The sequence below is a fragment of the Terrapene carolina genome, unplaced genomic scaffold, assembly GCF_002925995.2.
Source record: "Terrapene carolina triunguis isolate 2854851 unplaced genomic scaffold, T_m_triunguis-2.0 Scaffold66, whole genome shotgun sequence".
Lineage (NCBI taxonomy): Eukaryota > Metazoa > Chordata > Testudines > Emydidae > Terrapene > Terrapene triunguis.
In genome coordinates, this window is record NW_020664417.1 from 3,014,847 (window position 1) to 3,031,941 (window position 17,095).

The 17,095-nt window shown below is 40.7% G+C and overlaps 1 protein-coding gene across 1 annotated transcript in view; it reads right to left on the minus strand.

Annotated features, from left to right (window-relative positions):
- SEC24D (SEC24 homolog D, COPII coat complex component) overlaps positions 1 to 17,095 on the minus strand; it is an 89,819-nt gene that overhangs the window by 47,698 nt on the left and 25,026 nt on the right. Inside the window, exon 8 of the mRNA XM_026647797.2 lies at positions 14,622 to 14,749. Coding sequence (XP_026503582.1) covers positions 14,622 to 14,749 — 128 coding nt within the window. The remainder of the gene's footprint in view (positions 1 to 14,621; positions 14,750 to 17,095) is intronic.

The window sequence follows — 17,095 nt, forward strand, 5'->3', positions numbered from 1 at the left end:
GAACCAGACCCAGAACTGATCCCTGCGGGACCCCACTCGTTATGCCCTTCCAGCATTACACGTGGACCCTAAGAGCTTCTAAGAAGAATGAACAGTTCAGAGTTTGAGCTCCAAGTAATAACACTGCTGGCTCCTCACTACAAAGCTGAAGTCTCTTTTGTCTGTTCTATGCAAGTATCTGTGTCAGTTTCCCTCAGATAGAGTTATCATGTACTTGGTAATCTTGGAAAAAGGGAACACACACAATGTGAAATACAGGTTCAACCCAATACATGTGCAAACATAACGGATACACCAACATATTAATTCTATTATGAAGGTCAAAGACCATTAAACACAAACACAGCTGTTACCATTTCTAATGGGTTGTGGAATAATCCTAAAATAGCCAATCAAGCAACACTCCACGTGGTGCTTGTGGAATGTGCTCTTTTAGGTTGGAGGAACACAAATTTATGCTTGCAAATAAATCTAAGTGTAGCTTTGTGAGTTTAAGAGTACCTCTTCACCTAGACTGGATGCCACATAAGGAGAGGGCTGTACATAACAGTCATTAATGCCTTTTCAGAAGGAATGAAAAATGAACCTGGATCTCATGATGCAGTAGCCTGTTAGGCTAAGGGCATGCTATAGATGTCAGGTGTATGTTTTTCCTTCTTCTGTGGATATCCAGGACTTTTTGAGACAGCAGTCATCCCTGATTTATGCATTATGGCATCAGAGGACTGATAAATGGAAGATTTTTTCACTCCACGTTTCCTGTTGCAAACACTGAATTGTTTCTCTTTTGGATTCGGTCTTCTCATTATGAGGGACTAGTATTGAGATTTTGGTTAGGGAAACTATATTTTATTGACTGACTATACATAGTCCGATGCCAGAGAATGTTTTATAATAGCAGTTGGATATTTCTTTATAGTGAATTGTACTTAAAAGACTAGAGACAGGTTTCATGGCAGTGTTTTAAACAGAGGTGGATGATTTGAAAATGTGACTTGAAGGCCAATGTTATTGGGTTCCCATTCCTAGTGGAAGAAACTGTTGGGGGTAGTGGAGCTGGGAATGAAGTGAAAATAGGCTCCACCTGCATAAGGCCAGTTACAGCAACATGGCCAATGGTGATCATTTACATCTGCCACTTAAGTATTTGGCAAGAATAAAAAGATTAAGAAAATACAGAAGAATGTATTGGTTTCCAGTATCAAAATGTTTGAGCTAATGTCTTTAAAGAGATATTAATTCAAGAGTCCTTCCCATAGAAAGTAGCAGCTTAATCTTTGTGGTTTTGATATCAAAATCGGTTGTCAGCTTAAAAAGCACCATATCTAGTAAGATTAGTGACCTATAATTAAATTCTCTTTTTATTAGTACTTGTTCAAAAGTGATACTCAGAGGCCCCAAACAGGATCAAGGCCCCATCATGCCAGGCGCTTTACAGACATTTGAAATGTTTCACCTGCTTTCCTTTCTGCTACACTTTACTAAGAGCTCGAGTGAGGTAAGGGGCAGTGTGCAGCTAAACCATCATCTCTGTGAAGGAATTGTTACACAGTCACAATCTTCCCTGACACTTCTTTACTCTAGGGCCAGGAGAGTAATTTGCACCGCCCTGTACTTGTGTGGATTACTTACCATGCCCTGTTGGCTTTGCTGGCCAACCATTCCCAGTCCTTCTCCAAGGAGAATAGCAGCCACAGGGCTTGCTTCCCCACTGCAACTGGAGCCAAGATGCAGCTAAAACCCTTAAGGGACTGGGGGCTTACTTCCCTGCAGGGCTGAGGTAGTGCCAGCCAAGATCTGGTCCTAAATGCAGTCTGATGTAATGTGTATCTGACAGTCAAGTATAATCATGAAAGACACCTTTTCCTAGTGTAACAAATGACATATTAAACTCTTCAGAAGTGTGTGTGACCTAAAGGAAAAATCTAATAAAATGAAAACACCAGACTATAAAATCCAGGTCAGTTGCTTATTCATCAGCTTCAAAAGAAGTCAATCCCTTTTACGGAAACTCATCCTAGAGGGCTATTATAATCAAACTTATGGTGCAAGAAGTGTGCAGCAATAAATAAATAAAAATGTACACAAAATAGGTCAATATCGTTTTAGTTTTAAAAGCAAATGTTGTAAAATTTCCATCTTGATCCTAGTAAAAACTGTGTGTCAAACACTCTGCTCATAGTGTATAATGTTACCTTAGAAACTGAGTCATGTCCCTTAAGGCTTAATGTCAGAGTTTGCACAATGTTACATTGTTTAATTTATTGCTGTTGCTATGATCAACTTTGGCAAGTGAAGAAGAGGAGAATCTTATCCCTTTTCCGGATGGTGATGTCTGCATAGAGAAATTTACATGCACAGGGACACAGAGGCTATTCCAATAGCTATTTTAAGTTACAGATCTCCCCTAAAAACAACTTTGAATAATTTTATTCTTAGTAACCTAAATTATATAAACAAACCAACATGTTGCTACTCAGTGACTATTACTCTCACATTTCCCTATTCTTTCTTTTGCACAGTTAAAGTTGCTTAGATTTGTCATGATAGGAAAAACATTCAGATCGATAGATAGGGCCTTTAATTTGTCAGGAAACAAAACTGATATTTTAGATGATGAGAAAGCTTATGATTAGAAAATGGGATTCCACTGTTTACCTATTCCAGCCAAAGCAGAAGCCTCTCTATGGCTTAGGAGAGATACTAATACCTGTTTTATACTTTAACAACAAAAAGCAGCAAGTGTTGCTCCAAAATATTCTTAAAGATATCAATTTCTTCAAAGGGAAGTTCTCCTCTGCACCCAAACCAGTAAATGAGTAAATTTAACTCATTTTTCATACTCTCGATTTGACTGTTAAAATAAAATATTAGTCATCAGTCACCACAACAGCAGATAAAACTCTAGAATGATCCAGTTTGCAGACAAAAGCTTTCCTTTTTATGCTCTATTAATCTATCTTCATCCATGGTTCAACAACTCTAAGGGCCACATCCTTTGCTCACTTTGACTCTGAAAGTTTGTAGCTGACAGAGGGCACTTTTGTGGCCCAATAGACAGTATGTTCCAGAAAGTGTATCTCCTGATCGATTAGGAAACCCAGACTCTAGTGAGTGAGGGCCACAGTTCTCACTGCTTCTACAGCAACTTCCAAACTGGGACTTGGGAGAGGGTATACCACGTAAAGGAAACCCCTGAGACCAGCACTACTCTGTTCCAGGTTTCTGCTCAGCCGCAAGGTATGCTGGGAAGATCAGGTGTATAAAGTAACTCTCATCAGAACTGCCATACTGGGCGAGACCAATGGTCTATCTAGCCCAGTACCCTGTTTCCAATAGTGGCCAGTACCAAAGCTTCAGGAGGAAAATACAGAGCAAGGTAATTTTGGAAAGATCCACCCGTGTCTTCTGGCAGCCAGAAGTTTAAGGTTGCCATCTTGACTAGTAGCCATTGATGGACCTATTCTCTATGAATTTACCCAATTATTTTTTTTAACCTGGTTATGCTTTTGGCTATCACAACATTCCATGGCTATGAGTTCCATAGGTTAATTGTGCATTGTGTGAAAACGTGCTTCCTTTTGTTTGTATTAAATCTGCTACCTATTAATTTTGTCCCCTGGTTTTGGATAGTGGGAAAGGGTAAATTACATGTCTCTATTCACTTGTTCCACACCATTCATAATTTTATAGACCTCTCTCCTACCCCCACTTAATCATCTTTTTTCTAAGCTAAACAGCCCTAAGATTCTTAGTCTCTCCCATGTGGATGCTGTTCCATATGCTCCATCACCTTTGTTGCTGTTCTCTTTTCCAGTTCCACTACATTCTTTTTGAGATAGGGCAACCAGAACTGCACCCAATATTCAAAGCACTGGCGTACGATGGATTTAGATAGTGGCATTATATTTTCCATCTTTTTTTCTATCCCTTTTCTAAAAGTTCCTAACATTCTGTTTGCCTTTTTGACCGCTGCTGCACTGAAATTGAGCTGAAGTTTTCAGAGAATCATCCATAATGGCTCCAAGATCTTTCTTGAGTGGTATTGGTTAATTTAGAACCCATCATTATAGGCATGCAGTTGAGATTTCTTTTTCTCTAATATGCATTACTTTGCTACTTGTCAACACTGAATTTCGTCTGCCATTTTGTTTCACAGTTGCCCAGTTTTGTGAGATCCCTCTGTAACTCTGCAGAGTCAGTTTTAGACTTAACTATCTTGAAAATTTCGTATCATCTGCAAATTTTGCCACTTTTCCAGATCATTAATGAATAATTTGAACAGAACAAATCCTTGGAAGACCTGCTGTTTACCTCTCTCCATTATGAAAAAGGATGATTTACTCCTACCCTTTTCTCCCTATCATTTAAACCAGTTACTGGTCCATGAGAGGATCTAACCTCTTATCCCATGACCACTTAGTTTCTTTAAGAGCCTTTGGTGAGGGACCTTGTCAAAGGATTTTTGAAAATCCAAGTTCACTATATCCACTGGATCACCCTTATCTTCTTCAGCACTAAAGAGAAGCTCTGTGATAAGGATCTTGATGTGCCAATCCCTGAGGTAAGGGATGACCTAGTCATTGTTTTTGCTTAGAGAAGTTACCCCCCACTAACAGCACCTTTGTGAAGCTTGAGGGGTCAGCCATCAACCTAAAGAGGAGAATGGAACATTGGAAATGTTCACAATTTAACAAGAGTCTCAGATCCTTATTGTGGCAAGGGAAAATGGAGATGAATAGACACGTCCTCATAGGTTACATGGTCCCTGGTTCCACTGCTGTTGCCTTTGTTCTAGAACAGGGGTCGGCAACGTTTGGCACGCGGCTCGCCAGGGTAAGCACCCTGGCGGGCCGGGCCAGTTTATTTACTTGCTGACACGGCAGGTTCGGCCGATCGCAGCCCCCCACTGGCTGCGGTTCGCCGTCCCGGGCCAATGGGGGCGGTGGGAAACAGCGCGGGCGAGGGATGTGCTGGCCGCGGCTTCCCGCTGCCCCCATTGGCCCGGGACGGTGAACCGCAGCCAGTGGGGGCCGCGATCGGCCGAACCTGCCGCGTCAGCAGGTAAATAAACTGCCCCGGCCCGCCAGGGTGCTTACCCTGGCGAGCCGCGTGCCAAACGTTGCCGACCTCTGTTCTAGAATCTGAGTGTGAAAGAAGGAATCTTTAGTCAAGAGACTGGGGGGAGGGAAGCTTCTGCATGATCGATACCTTCATTTCAATTCAAGTGATGTGAAGAGATCTTGAATAACCCAGAGCTAAACTCTACTGCAGACAAATTAATTTCCTGCAAATAGGAAAAGGTCAGATTCCCCTAACAACTGAACACACATAAGCTTTAGCATTAGACTCTCAGTGAGCATGAAGAGAGGCCTCTTAATGATGTAATGCCCCAAGCACAGGCTGGAGTTAAGTCAACTGTCATATAAACCAATATGAAAAAGGGCATGACATTTTAAAATAATGTGACTGAGATAGCTAGATAGGCAACTTTCCTTCCAGTCCTTCAGAAAGATTTCTTAAGCTTATTATCTTCTGCTATGACAAGGCTTTCTAGTAGCATGGACAACTTAGTCATGTGAATTCTGTCTATTCCATCCATCTTATGCTTTATGATTTTGGCCTTCTATACAGTCTTAATAAATCCTTCAACTGTAATTCTCTGTCTGCATCATATCTGCTTGGAGGAATATTACCCATAAGAGAGCCAGTCCCTTTTGGACAGAGTTGTTCAGACCTCATTACCTGGGAAGACAATAGAATATTCGACTCTCAGAACAAGTCTGTTCCTTCCACTCCCCGGTGCACAGCAGAGCCCTCGTATTCAATCTGCTGCTTATTCTAAGACAAGCCAGGGAGACTGCACCAAAAGAGGTGTGATTTGGGGGGGATTCTCCTAAGTCTCCAGGCTGAAAGATGGGAATTAGCAGTGAACGAATGGATGCAGTATTGACACACCTAGAAATGGAGTGATCTGTAACAAGCCAGCTAGCTTCACCAAAGGCAACTGATATGACACTACCCACATGCAATTTCTAAAATTAAAAATGATGCTGCTGAGGCTGAACAACAGTAACTCTGGAGCTGGGTTGCTTTCCACGCTCTTTGCAAAGATGGCACCGTAGATTTACTTTGCTGTTTAAAGTCAGCTACAGCAATTACAAGTTTGCTCTTGACAAAGTGATGATGTTTACAACGTATGTCTACCACTTACCTTCCTTACACCTTGTTACTACCACTCACCTTACTGGATACCTACCTTCTTCTAGCTTAACAGCACTGGACCTTTCTAATTAAAGCTACTGGGGATGGTGTGTCTCAAAGTTGATTTATTAATCCTTTCTATCTCCACAAACATGGCTTTTCCTTCCAGCCCAACTAGACTGAGGCCAAATTTCTCTAACTGAAAAAACTGACCAGCTTCCAGCTCAGAGACTGTTTCTTCATTTAAGGGAGATAACTCCATTTCTGATTTCAGGGTTTTCCTTGGACAATGCCACTCCTGTACTACTGGTTAAAGTTCAAGTATCTGTTTCATGTACTATAGTTCTGTATGGTTATGTCATGCTAAGCTTGTCAAATACCAGAGGATTTACTGTTTTGAAAGGAAGAAAATTAAATATTTTTTAAAAAATATTTTTACCAGCTAATATTTCTGTAAATGAAGTCTAATTAAAATCAGGTAGTATTGTAAAACAGGACAAGACATATTAGTTATTAGAGAATAACTCTAAACACAAACTAAATCACCTATATTTATAAACACTGAAAACTTTGTATTTAATTTTTTTGAATTGTGGGATGTTTGCTTTTTAAAATGTAAAATACTCCTCTAAAATAATATTAATAGCAAGCAGCATTAAATGTTAAACAAAGATCACATGGTTTATCCAGGCTTTGGAAACATTCATACATCTCCAAAACAAACTTGTGTAGGGCCTGCTCTATGATAACTCAGAGAGTTACGTTTATTTTTACAGTCTGTTGCTAAAGCAGTGCCAGCTAAAAATAAGTCCTGTCAAACAATGATAGCGTATTCTCAAAAAACTATCACAAATACTTTTCATAGATCATCCAAACCAAGATATTGAAGATAAAGAACTGTAAGTATTTTCCTAATCCTTGTCAGTGAAGACTGAGGCAAAGCAACCATTTAGAATCTCAGCAATGTCCTTATTATCCTTAATTACTCCCTTAAAACCCTGATGATCCAGCAGATCCACCAATTCTTTAGCAGGCCTCCTGCTTCTGATGTACTTAAGGAATTTCTTATTCATTTTACACTGTTAGCTACTTGTTCTTAGGAATCCATTTTCCCTATTACTTATTGCCTGCTATAATTTATACTCCTATTTATTGGCTTCACTAGGATCCAAATTTTGAAGGATTTCTGTTTGGCTCAAATAGTCTCTCAAACCCTGTCATTTAGCCATATAGACTTAGTCTTTGTCTTCCTGATTCCCTTCTTCTGCGGCAATACACATACCCTCTGAGGTTGTTACTGGGATTTGTTTAAATAGCATCCATGCCACCTTTAAAATACTTCAAATTTAAGGCCTTCGTGACTAACCTCATTTTATTGAAATCTCTTTCTACATTTTAATGTCTCCATGTCACTTTTTGGTGCCTTACCTGCCCCTTGGATGTTGAACCTAAATATAGTGTGGCACTATTAGTGGCTCAGCTACTGTCACTTGAAATAGCTCCTGCGTTTTACTTAAAACTAGTCAAGAATAGCCTCTCCTCTTGTGTGCTCCACAACTAGCCTTTAAGAAACTACCACTGAAGTTCTGAGAAACTATTTCCCTAAACTGTGTCTTCAGTAGTTTATATGTGGGTAGCTGAAGTCCCCATTATCATCAGTGTGTTAGATTTTGCTTCCTCTTGGAATTTTTTTTTTTTTTTATAAATCTGGAGGCTGGTAGTATTGTCCTACTAATATTTACATTCTTACAGGTTGGGATTTGTATCCACATAGATGCAGCTGTGTACTCCTCTCCACTCAGAATTGTTATCTCGCTAGGTTCTGTGGAATCCTTTAGATACAGCTCTTCTCCCCTACTTCTTCGACCTGGTCTGTTTTTCCTATGTAGTTTATAACCAGGTATTATAGTCTCTCATTGGCTTTTGTCATTCTACTAAGATTCTGTAATGACTGTTCTATCAAGATCCTTGTCTATTGCAAGGCATTCTAGTTTATTTATTTTTTGCTTTTAAACTTCTTGCATTTGCATACAGGCATTTGCAGTTTTCATTCTTGACTAGGTGCCTGTTTTTATTTAACTCCTTAATCTGGCACCTTGATGATTTTACAGAATTTACCTGTCTTATCTTATCCTGTCTCTGCACTAGTTCAGTTGTAATTTGTATCCTACTCTTTGCTGGATACTCAGACACCATTGTATTACAGATGCCTTTAACAGATGTCTCTGTCCAAATTTAGTGCTCAGCTCGTGCCAGAGTTCCCTCAGCTCTTAGTTTAAATACTCCCTCAATACCTTATTTATTTTACATGCCAGCAGTCAGCTTCTGTTTTGATTAAGGAGGATCCCAAAAACCTCTGTATATGCTTTTCCTTCCCCAAAATACCCTCCAGTGCCTAATAAACTTAAATCCCTCTTCTAAATCATGCACTGAGACCCTGCAGTTCCTTCTGCTAAGCTGAACCTGCATGTGGGACCGGAAGCATTTCGGAGAAAGCTATCACTGAGACCCTGGACGCAACGCTTCTACCTCATAGTTTACATTTAGCATCCAAGATTTCTCCCCTACATCTCCATATGCCATTGGGCAAGTAAAGTGAGCCCTACACCTGAGGGCATTTCTGTTTGTCTGTATGGAACATGATAATTTTTGATCATCACAGCCAATCAATTACAAAATTTCAGGGAGTGTTCTAGTCAATTTCAGGGAAATCCGAAAAGCTTAGTTTAGAGGAAAATCAAGCTACGGACTGCTGGGTGCTGCAGATAGAGAAATCTCTCTGATACCCCTTGCTGCTGCCTATACCTATCAGAGCAGCAGCTTAATTTGCTGCATTGGGAGACTGTGTAGCCAGGTATCTAACAGACATAAGAGAGACTTACGGGGCGGGGAGAAAGAAGCAGGGACCACTGATTGGGGGGGGGGGGGGAGTGGGGACCTGGAGGAAGCAGGGAAAGAATGGGAGTGGGTGAAGGTGAGGCAATGGTGATGAGGGAAGCAGGGACCTGAAGGATGGGGACTGGAGAGCTGGAGGACAAAGCAGGGACCATGAGGGAGGAAGATGAGCAGGGGGAGGAGTAGAGCCTGTTTATAAAGAACTCTGGGTTGATCATCTCAAGCTCTGCAAATACTGACTCTGGAAAGAGAGGGGTCCACAGGTGTGTGGCTGGACAGGTTAACAAGTAACTGGAGGGTAAAGGACAAAGCAGCTCCGAGTTCAGGGCTGAGGAGTGTCTGTAACTCCCCCACACATCATCTCCACGTCCACCCCCCCACACCACCAAAATGCTGCGTCCAGAGGAATCTCTCTCATGCCCCATGTTTGTCTATAAATCACAGGCAGCATACAGTATGAAGCTGCTGCTTTCTCTCACTGGGTGTACCAACTGGTCTACTGAAGAAGTGAAATGTACAACTCTCTAGTTGGTACCAACATGTACCCCAAAAGCAGGGAATCTTTCTCCAGCCAACTACAGGCTCCACACCTATGACCCCCGGACAAAATTCAGCCCTGAAGTAAGCATACACAATTCTATCAACCTCAGATTTGAATTTGTTTACAGGATGAATTTATCCATGTTTTCATTTATTCCCCAATGCTTAGGTACAGTTTGGAGTAACTGAAATGGTGCCAAAGAAAGCATAGGTGAGGGAGTACTTTATACACAACTCCCGATCAGCTGGATTGCCTAGTAACATGGCTTACTCCACAATGCAAGTAATAACTCAAATAATTAAATCAGAATCCCTACTCTAGAGAACAGACTCCAGAAGGGAAGAGCAAGCACCACTGGATGCTATCACCACAGTCTGTACGGGCACATCAACTCACTAGAAATTGACACAAGACAAGGTTTTTCCTATATTTCCAGTAGTTTTATTCCTAATGGTATAGACAGAAAACAATCCACAAACTCCTTTGTCAACAATGAACATTAAGAATTCAAGTTGTAATAGGTGAATTTTATATTCTGTTCTGAATTCATCCTGAAGTGTAAATGGTTCTCAAAGACCCACACCGGCTAATTAATAACAATTGATGTATTTACTATTTAAGCTGCAACCAGAGGACTATTAGTGAGCCTAACCCTTGCTCACAGCCTTTAAAATGTTATTTACATCGGTGAGACTTGGTATACACAATATATATTCATCATGATGGACTCAGTGCAGATCATGTAGGTATTTTATAAAGTTCTTGACATCATAATGAAAAATCTATCTATATCTCCAGTATTAAAGGAAACCAAATGCCAACTGTGCCATTGACTTGGTAAACAAAATCAATTTTATAGTTCAACTGTCATTTGCAGCTCCTTTAACTGATCCACGTCACATAAGAGAGTCTGCAGACATAGCGTATGGGCATGTTGTAGCCATGGTTCACTGAGTCCTAGTAATACATTCTGTGCTTTTTTGTGTGTGCTTTTTTTAAAAAAAAAAAACACAACATTAAATTTGTTGGTTGCTAGCACTGAGCGTTTTAGAAACAGCAAAAGAGAGGAGACATTACAGCTAATCAAATGAGAAACTATGACCAGTAAAAAACAGAGTTTCCCTTCCCTTATCAAAAAGCCATCAAATGTCAAAAAGTGAGCTGTAACTTATTGAAAGATGGATTCTCACTTTGCACCTAATCCTCGTGAGCCCCATCTGCAGAATGCTGCTCGATTGCATTTATGGGAGCTCCTGTGAAGTACTCAGTATTCTGAAGGCATGGGCATTTTGTACCTGCAATCATTAGCTCTAGTCAGAAAGTACTGGATGAGAGACTTGAAATATTAGTGTACACACTCTCTCACAGACATTTTAACTCTTTATAGCATACCTTGGTCAAGTCAAAAAGCTACAAAAAGCAAAAGATTTGAAACCACAGTTCACAAGGGAGAGAGGAATCCCTTTTTTAAAGAAATATATGGCTTCAGTATTAGAAAACATCAGCAATTCTAAAACAAAAAATTGATATTGATATTGTTTAATATTTGTAAGGTTTTCTCCATATGAAAGACCCTTTTTATTCACTTTGATCTTGACTTCAAAACAGAGCTACATATTTTAGCAGTAGCAGAAAAGGTCAGGAGTTATAGGATGAGGCTCAGCACCGCCTACTAAGGTTGCGCAACACTTCCGAGCCGTGTTAGTCCGAATCTGTAAAAAGCAACAGACAGTCCTTCAGTGAGAGTGCCAATGCCCGAGATGATGGGGCGTCCAGGATTTCCAGGTTTGTGGATCTTGGGTAGTAGATAGAATAACCCCGGTCGGGGCTCTAAGGGTATGTTGATTTGTTCCTGTCTGGATATGTGGGCTCCCTACTCAGACCCTATGCCACCAGCACTCCCAGCTATCTCCGTGACACCACTGATTTCCTGAGAAAACTACAATGCATTGGTGACCTCCCAGAAAACACCATCCTAGCCACCATGGATGTGGAGGCTCTCTACACAAACATCCCACACACAGATGGAATACAAGCTGTCAGGAACAGTATCCCTGATGATGACACAGCACAGCTTGTTGCTGAGCTCTGTGACTTTATCCTCACGCACAATTATTTCAAATTTGGTGACCATATATACCTCCAGACCAGTGGCACCGCTATGGGCACCCGCATGGCCCCACAATATGCCAACGTTTTTATGGCTGACCTGGAACAACGCTTCCTCAGCTCTTGTCCACTCACGCCCCTTCTCTACCTACGCTACACTGATGACATCTTCATCATCTGGACCCATGGGAAGGAGACCCTGGACGAATTCCACCATGATTTCAACAGCTTCCACCCCACCATCAACCTCAGCCTGGACCAATCTACATGGGAGGTCCACTTCCTAGACACCACAGTACAAATAAGCGACGGCCACGTTAACACCACCCTATACCGAAAAGCCACCGACCACTACGCCTACCTTCATGCCTCCAGCTTCCACCCCGGACACACCACACGATCCATCGTCTACAGCCAAGCGCTGAGGTACAACCGCATCTGCTCCAACCCCTCAGACAGAGACCAAAACCTACAAGATCTTCACCAAGCATTCTCAAAACTACGATACCCACACAAGGAAATAGAGAAACAAATCAACAGAGCCAGACGTGTACCCAGAAGCCTCCTGCTACAAGACAGGCCCAAAAAAGAAACCAACAGAACTCCACTGGCCATCACCTACAGTCCTCAGCTTAAACCTCTTCAATGCATCATCAGTGATCTACAACCCATTCTGGACAATGATCCCTCACTTTCACAGACCTTGGGAGGCAGGCCAGTCCTCGCCCACAGACAACCCGCCAACCTTAAGCATATTCTCACCAGCAACCACGCACTGCACCATAACAACTCAGGAACCAACCCATGCAACAAACCTTGATGCCAACTCTGCCCACATATCTACACCAGCAACACCATCACAGGACCTAACCAGATCAGCTACAACATCACCGGCTCATTCACCTGCACGTCCACCAATGTTATATATGCCATCATGTGCCAGCAATGCCCCTCTGCTATGTACATTGGCCAAACTGGACAGTCACTAAGTAAAAGGCTAAATGGACACAAGTCAGATATCAGGAATGGCAATATACAAAAACCTGTAGGAGAACACTTCAACCTCCCTGGCCACACTATAGCAGATGTAAAGGTAGCCATCTTACAGCAAAAAAACTTCAGGACCAGACTCCAAAGAGAAACTGCTGAGCTCCAGTTCATTTGCAAATTTGACACCATCAGATCAGGATTAAACAAAGACTGTGAATGGCTATCCAACTACAGAAGCAGTTTCTCCTCCCTTGGTGTTCACACCTCAACTGCTAGCAGAGCACCTCACCCTCCCAGATTGAACTAACCTCGTTATCTCCATACTGATTTATACCCGCCTCTGGAAATTTCCATTACTTGCATCTGAAGAAGTGAGGTTCTTACCCACGAAAGCTTATGCTCCCAATACTTCTGTTAGTCTTAAAGGTGCCACAGGACCCTCTGTTGCTATTTCCGATTACAAGACTCTGTTTGTCAGACTTTAACCATCAGGCTGGAATTTTTCATGCTGGGTGTCTACCTGCTAAATCTTTCTGGAAAATTTCAGCCAAAACAGTTGAGCTGTTTCCAAGAATGAGGAAAGGAACTGAGGAGTCAGGGGCAACAGATCTGCTGTGGAGCTGGATATGGGGATAGAATTGGATGGTCAAAGACACGTGGACAAGAAGCCGGGGGGAGTAGGAGACTACGGAGGAATATCAGGACAGAGGTAGTGGGAGTGAGGGTAATTGGAGGTCAGGGTGGGGGAAACAGACATATCCAATGAGAAGCTGGGAGGAGAAAACTGGTACTAGCTGAGACTTTAACTGGATAGGCAAGGAGACTAGGATGAGGAGCTAGGAGTGAGGAAGAGACAGAACTGGGACAGGGTCAGATTGGAGGGAACCTGTGCCCACTACAGCAAACTCCCATCCAGAGCCTGGAATGGAATTCAAGATTTCTGAGTCTCACCATTCCTTTGGTGACAGCAAACATCTGTGAAACCAAGTGGCAAAGTGTCCAGTTCATCTCTTTGCTGGTCCGCATAGACGATGACATTCTATTACTGCTATCAGTTCTCCTTTAGCACAAGTGGCAGAGGTCTATGTGGTGGATCTAAAGGTTTTAAATCCTGTTGATGAACCATGTGGGTGTCACCATGATACCACATGATAGAATTTCAGTTTTTTACTTTGCTTTTTCAAAAACGTAGGAAATTATACACAGAAAGCTACATTAAAGGAACATTATGGTTGTAAAGTCAAGCACTCAAAAGTTAGTATTTGATCAAATAGTATGTGATCATGTAATCAAAGAGTGTCTCATAATGCATATGCACAGCGGGGTCAAGTTAAGACTGCAAAGACAACCTTAATTCTAGCATTTCTTAACTTGAGAGTATTAGACTTTACAACCTTAATAATGTTCTTTTAACATAGTTATTTTGGTGGGTATATAAAGGTACCATAATGAGAAACCTCATTGCTCCACTCTGCTAAAAATGTCCAAGTTTTAAAGTGACATTTGGTACTGATAAGCAGTAATTTAGTGAAAGACATTTTGTGGCTGCAATCTTTCACTGTCTACACTCACATGGAATTCCAATGGAGGTAGCAACACTGGCAGTGCTAGCGGAAACTGGAGACACAGCGGTGGTAACCTATGACGCCTAATCTTGTAGTCCTGATGACACGGTGGTAACACTAAACCCTGTCTACATTAGCATTTGCACTGTTGCTAACACCAGTGGAGTTGCACCACTGAAAGAATTGTAGATTTTCTCCCCAAAATGCTAGGGTAAATACAGTCTTTTTGACCATGAAAGAACTAATCTGTCACATAAAATCATAATATGAGAAACCATGAAGTAGGTCTTTTGGATAGGTATTTATTGACCCCTTACCTCATTTGGTGGAACAGCAGCAAAAGGCTTGATAATAGCAGCCAATGGAATCTGAGCTTGTTTGGCCATATCTGAAGAGGATGGGAAGCAGTAGGCAGTACATCGAATATAACGAGGGCTGGCATTGCCTAAAAGAACATATTATGAGCTGGGTTATGTAGGGTAGATTGATTTAAATTAAAGCAATTTAAATCACCATTTTAAATCATGATTTAAATCAACAAGCAGGAAACCTTGATTTAAATAATGAATTTTAATTGTGTTCTGAATTTGCACTTTTCAGTTATTTTCTCAAAGAAAAGTTAATTTTCATTGCTTGGTAACAATTAGAACATTTGATTTTCAGCCTTTACATAATTCTGGTGCTTCTTTTTGCTAGCCAGGAGGATAAACTGTATCTATATACATTTTAGTAGATGATGAACATTTTACTTGCTATTAGTGTTAAAATAGCATTTTATTTTATTAAATAAAGCTACATTAAATGTGCTGAATATGTATGAAAAAAAGTTTATCAAAACATGTTCTGCATTTAAAAATAATTTATTAAACAAAGGAAGTGTTATCCATAGCTGGTGAATGGAACTGTTCCTGGTTACCACGTCCTTCAAGATTTTAGAACTAGTAGGTCTCCCCCCTCACACCTACCTTTTATTCGTAAGTTAGAAGAGGAAAACAAGCTTTCCTGCTTTTCTCCAACTTCCAACTGATTTCTTAACTTTGAATAAACTAATCATTGAACTGAACTAGTTGAATAAATTGAAATAAAGAAAATATTTTCCCTGCACCTGGAAAAAGAGGCTACTGCTGGGTTAGCACTTCAACAAACTAGTTCCACGTGCTCAGCCAGTGACTTCCAGCAATGGTTTGACTTTCTTTATAACTTGGCAAACATGTTGCTTGAATTATTTTTAATTTGAATTTGAATGATTTTAACAGATTATAATAAGTTTTGATCTTAACATAGGTTTCAATTTCAAACTTAATTTTAAATACGTTAATTTAAAAAAAAACTATTTAATTTAAAATTTTAAAAAAAATCCCATTTTTTTTATTTAAAAAAAGTCATGGATTCTTATCCACACTGGGGTTATAAGAGGAAAAAAAAGACAGGAATGCAAAGTGACAATTCAAATGTAAACACTGAACATAACATAAATACACTAGCAAAAGCTTCCTCCTCTTCCCATGTGAGCTTCTGCACACTTTCCTCTCATAGGCTATCAGCCCACTACACCTCTTCTTCATAGGCTTTCCTCACTGTTTCAGCGTAAAGATATTTAAAGTTCATTGGGGCAGGAACCTTGTTTTCTTTCAGTACTTGTCAGTGTCTTCCACAAATATGTTGCTGTATCATTAATAATTATTCCCGGCATGAATACGCTATTGATGCTCTAGTAGAAAACATTTAGTGTGGCAATCGTGGCTGGGATCTCAAAAGGAACCCTATGGAGCTGGGCTCCCAACTGCCAGTGAAAGTCAATAGGAGCTGGGCATCTCAGTCTCAGACTCCTTTTAAAAGTTCAGCCTGAAACTGTACTTAGTTATTTGGAAGAGACTTCTTTGCTTAAAAGACAGTCTCTCCCTTCCTGCCCTCCAAAAAGCGGAAGAATATGTAGTAATACATTTTACCCAACCAGACTTTATCCAAACACAGATAAATGAATGCTGAGCTAATGGCATCACAAATTTAATTTACATGAGGGAGAGTCTTATATTGAGTTATAACATGCACAAATTCTGCCATCACAAAATGTGTGTGGAAGTTGAGATTGGCAATCACTCTACCTGGGGGACCGGCAGATTGCCAAGAAGGAAATGGCTGGAGCTACACAAACAAGAGGAAAAACTGAACCCAGCGAATGAGCTTGTACTCTGATCATGTAGTCTGAGCCTCAGGAACAGAAATGGACAGTATACTACAAGTTAAACTTGACAAGTGTCAGTTTTTTAACCTTATATTCCAGCATGGACTCACCAGTGAGTCTGCATGATTCCTTTAATCTTTACTTTCCCTGCATGGGGGAGGTGAAGCGGATTCCTTAATTAATTAGAAAAAATCCTCACGGCTATTCCCACTATTTTATACAATTAAACTACTCAAATACTTTATTTCAAATGAGAAGATTGAATAAAATGTTATTCATATTTCATAGTTGAGGCTTATTCTTGTAACTGAAATACGCTTATTATAAATCCCAACAGTTCTGGGGAAGGATACAGCATATATTCCTTGACAATGTCCTGCAGCACATGGAAAGCCAGCCAGGTTACCCCTCAAATGCAGTGCTTTTAGGGTGTGCAACTCTTGCTATGTAGTTAAGGAATTCTGAACTATGACATGAGTTTAAGTGTGGATTGTAGGGCTCAGGGTTGCTATTATTCTCAGGCTTTTTTGATTATGTTATTAGGAAAAAGGGTGACTCCTGTCAGGTTAAAGGTTCTGCTTGGAGCTCACAACTATATTTATCTTT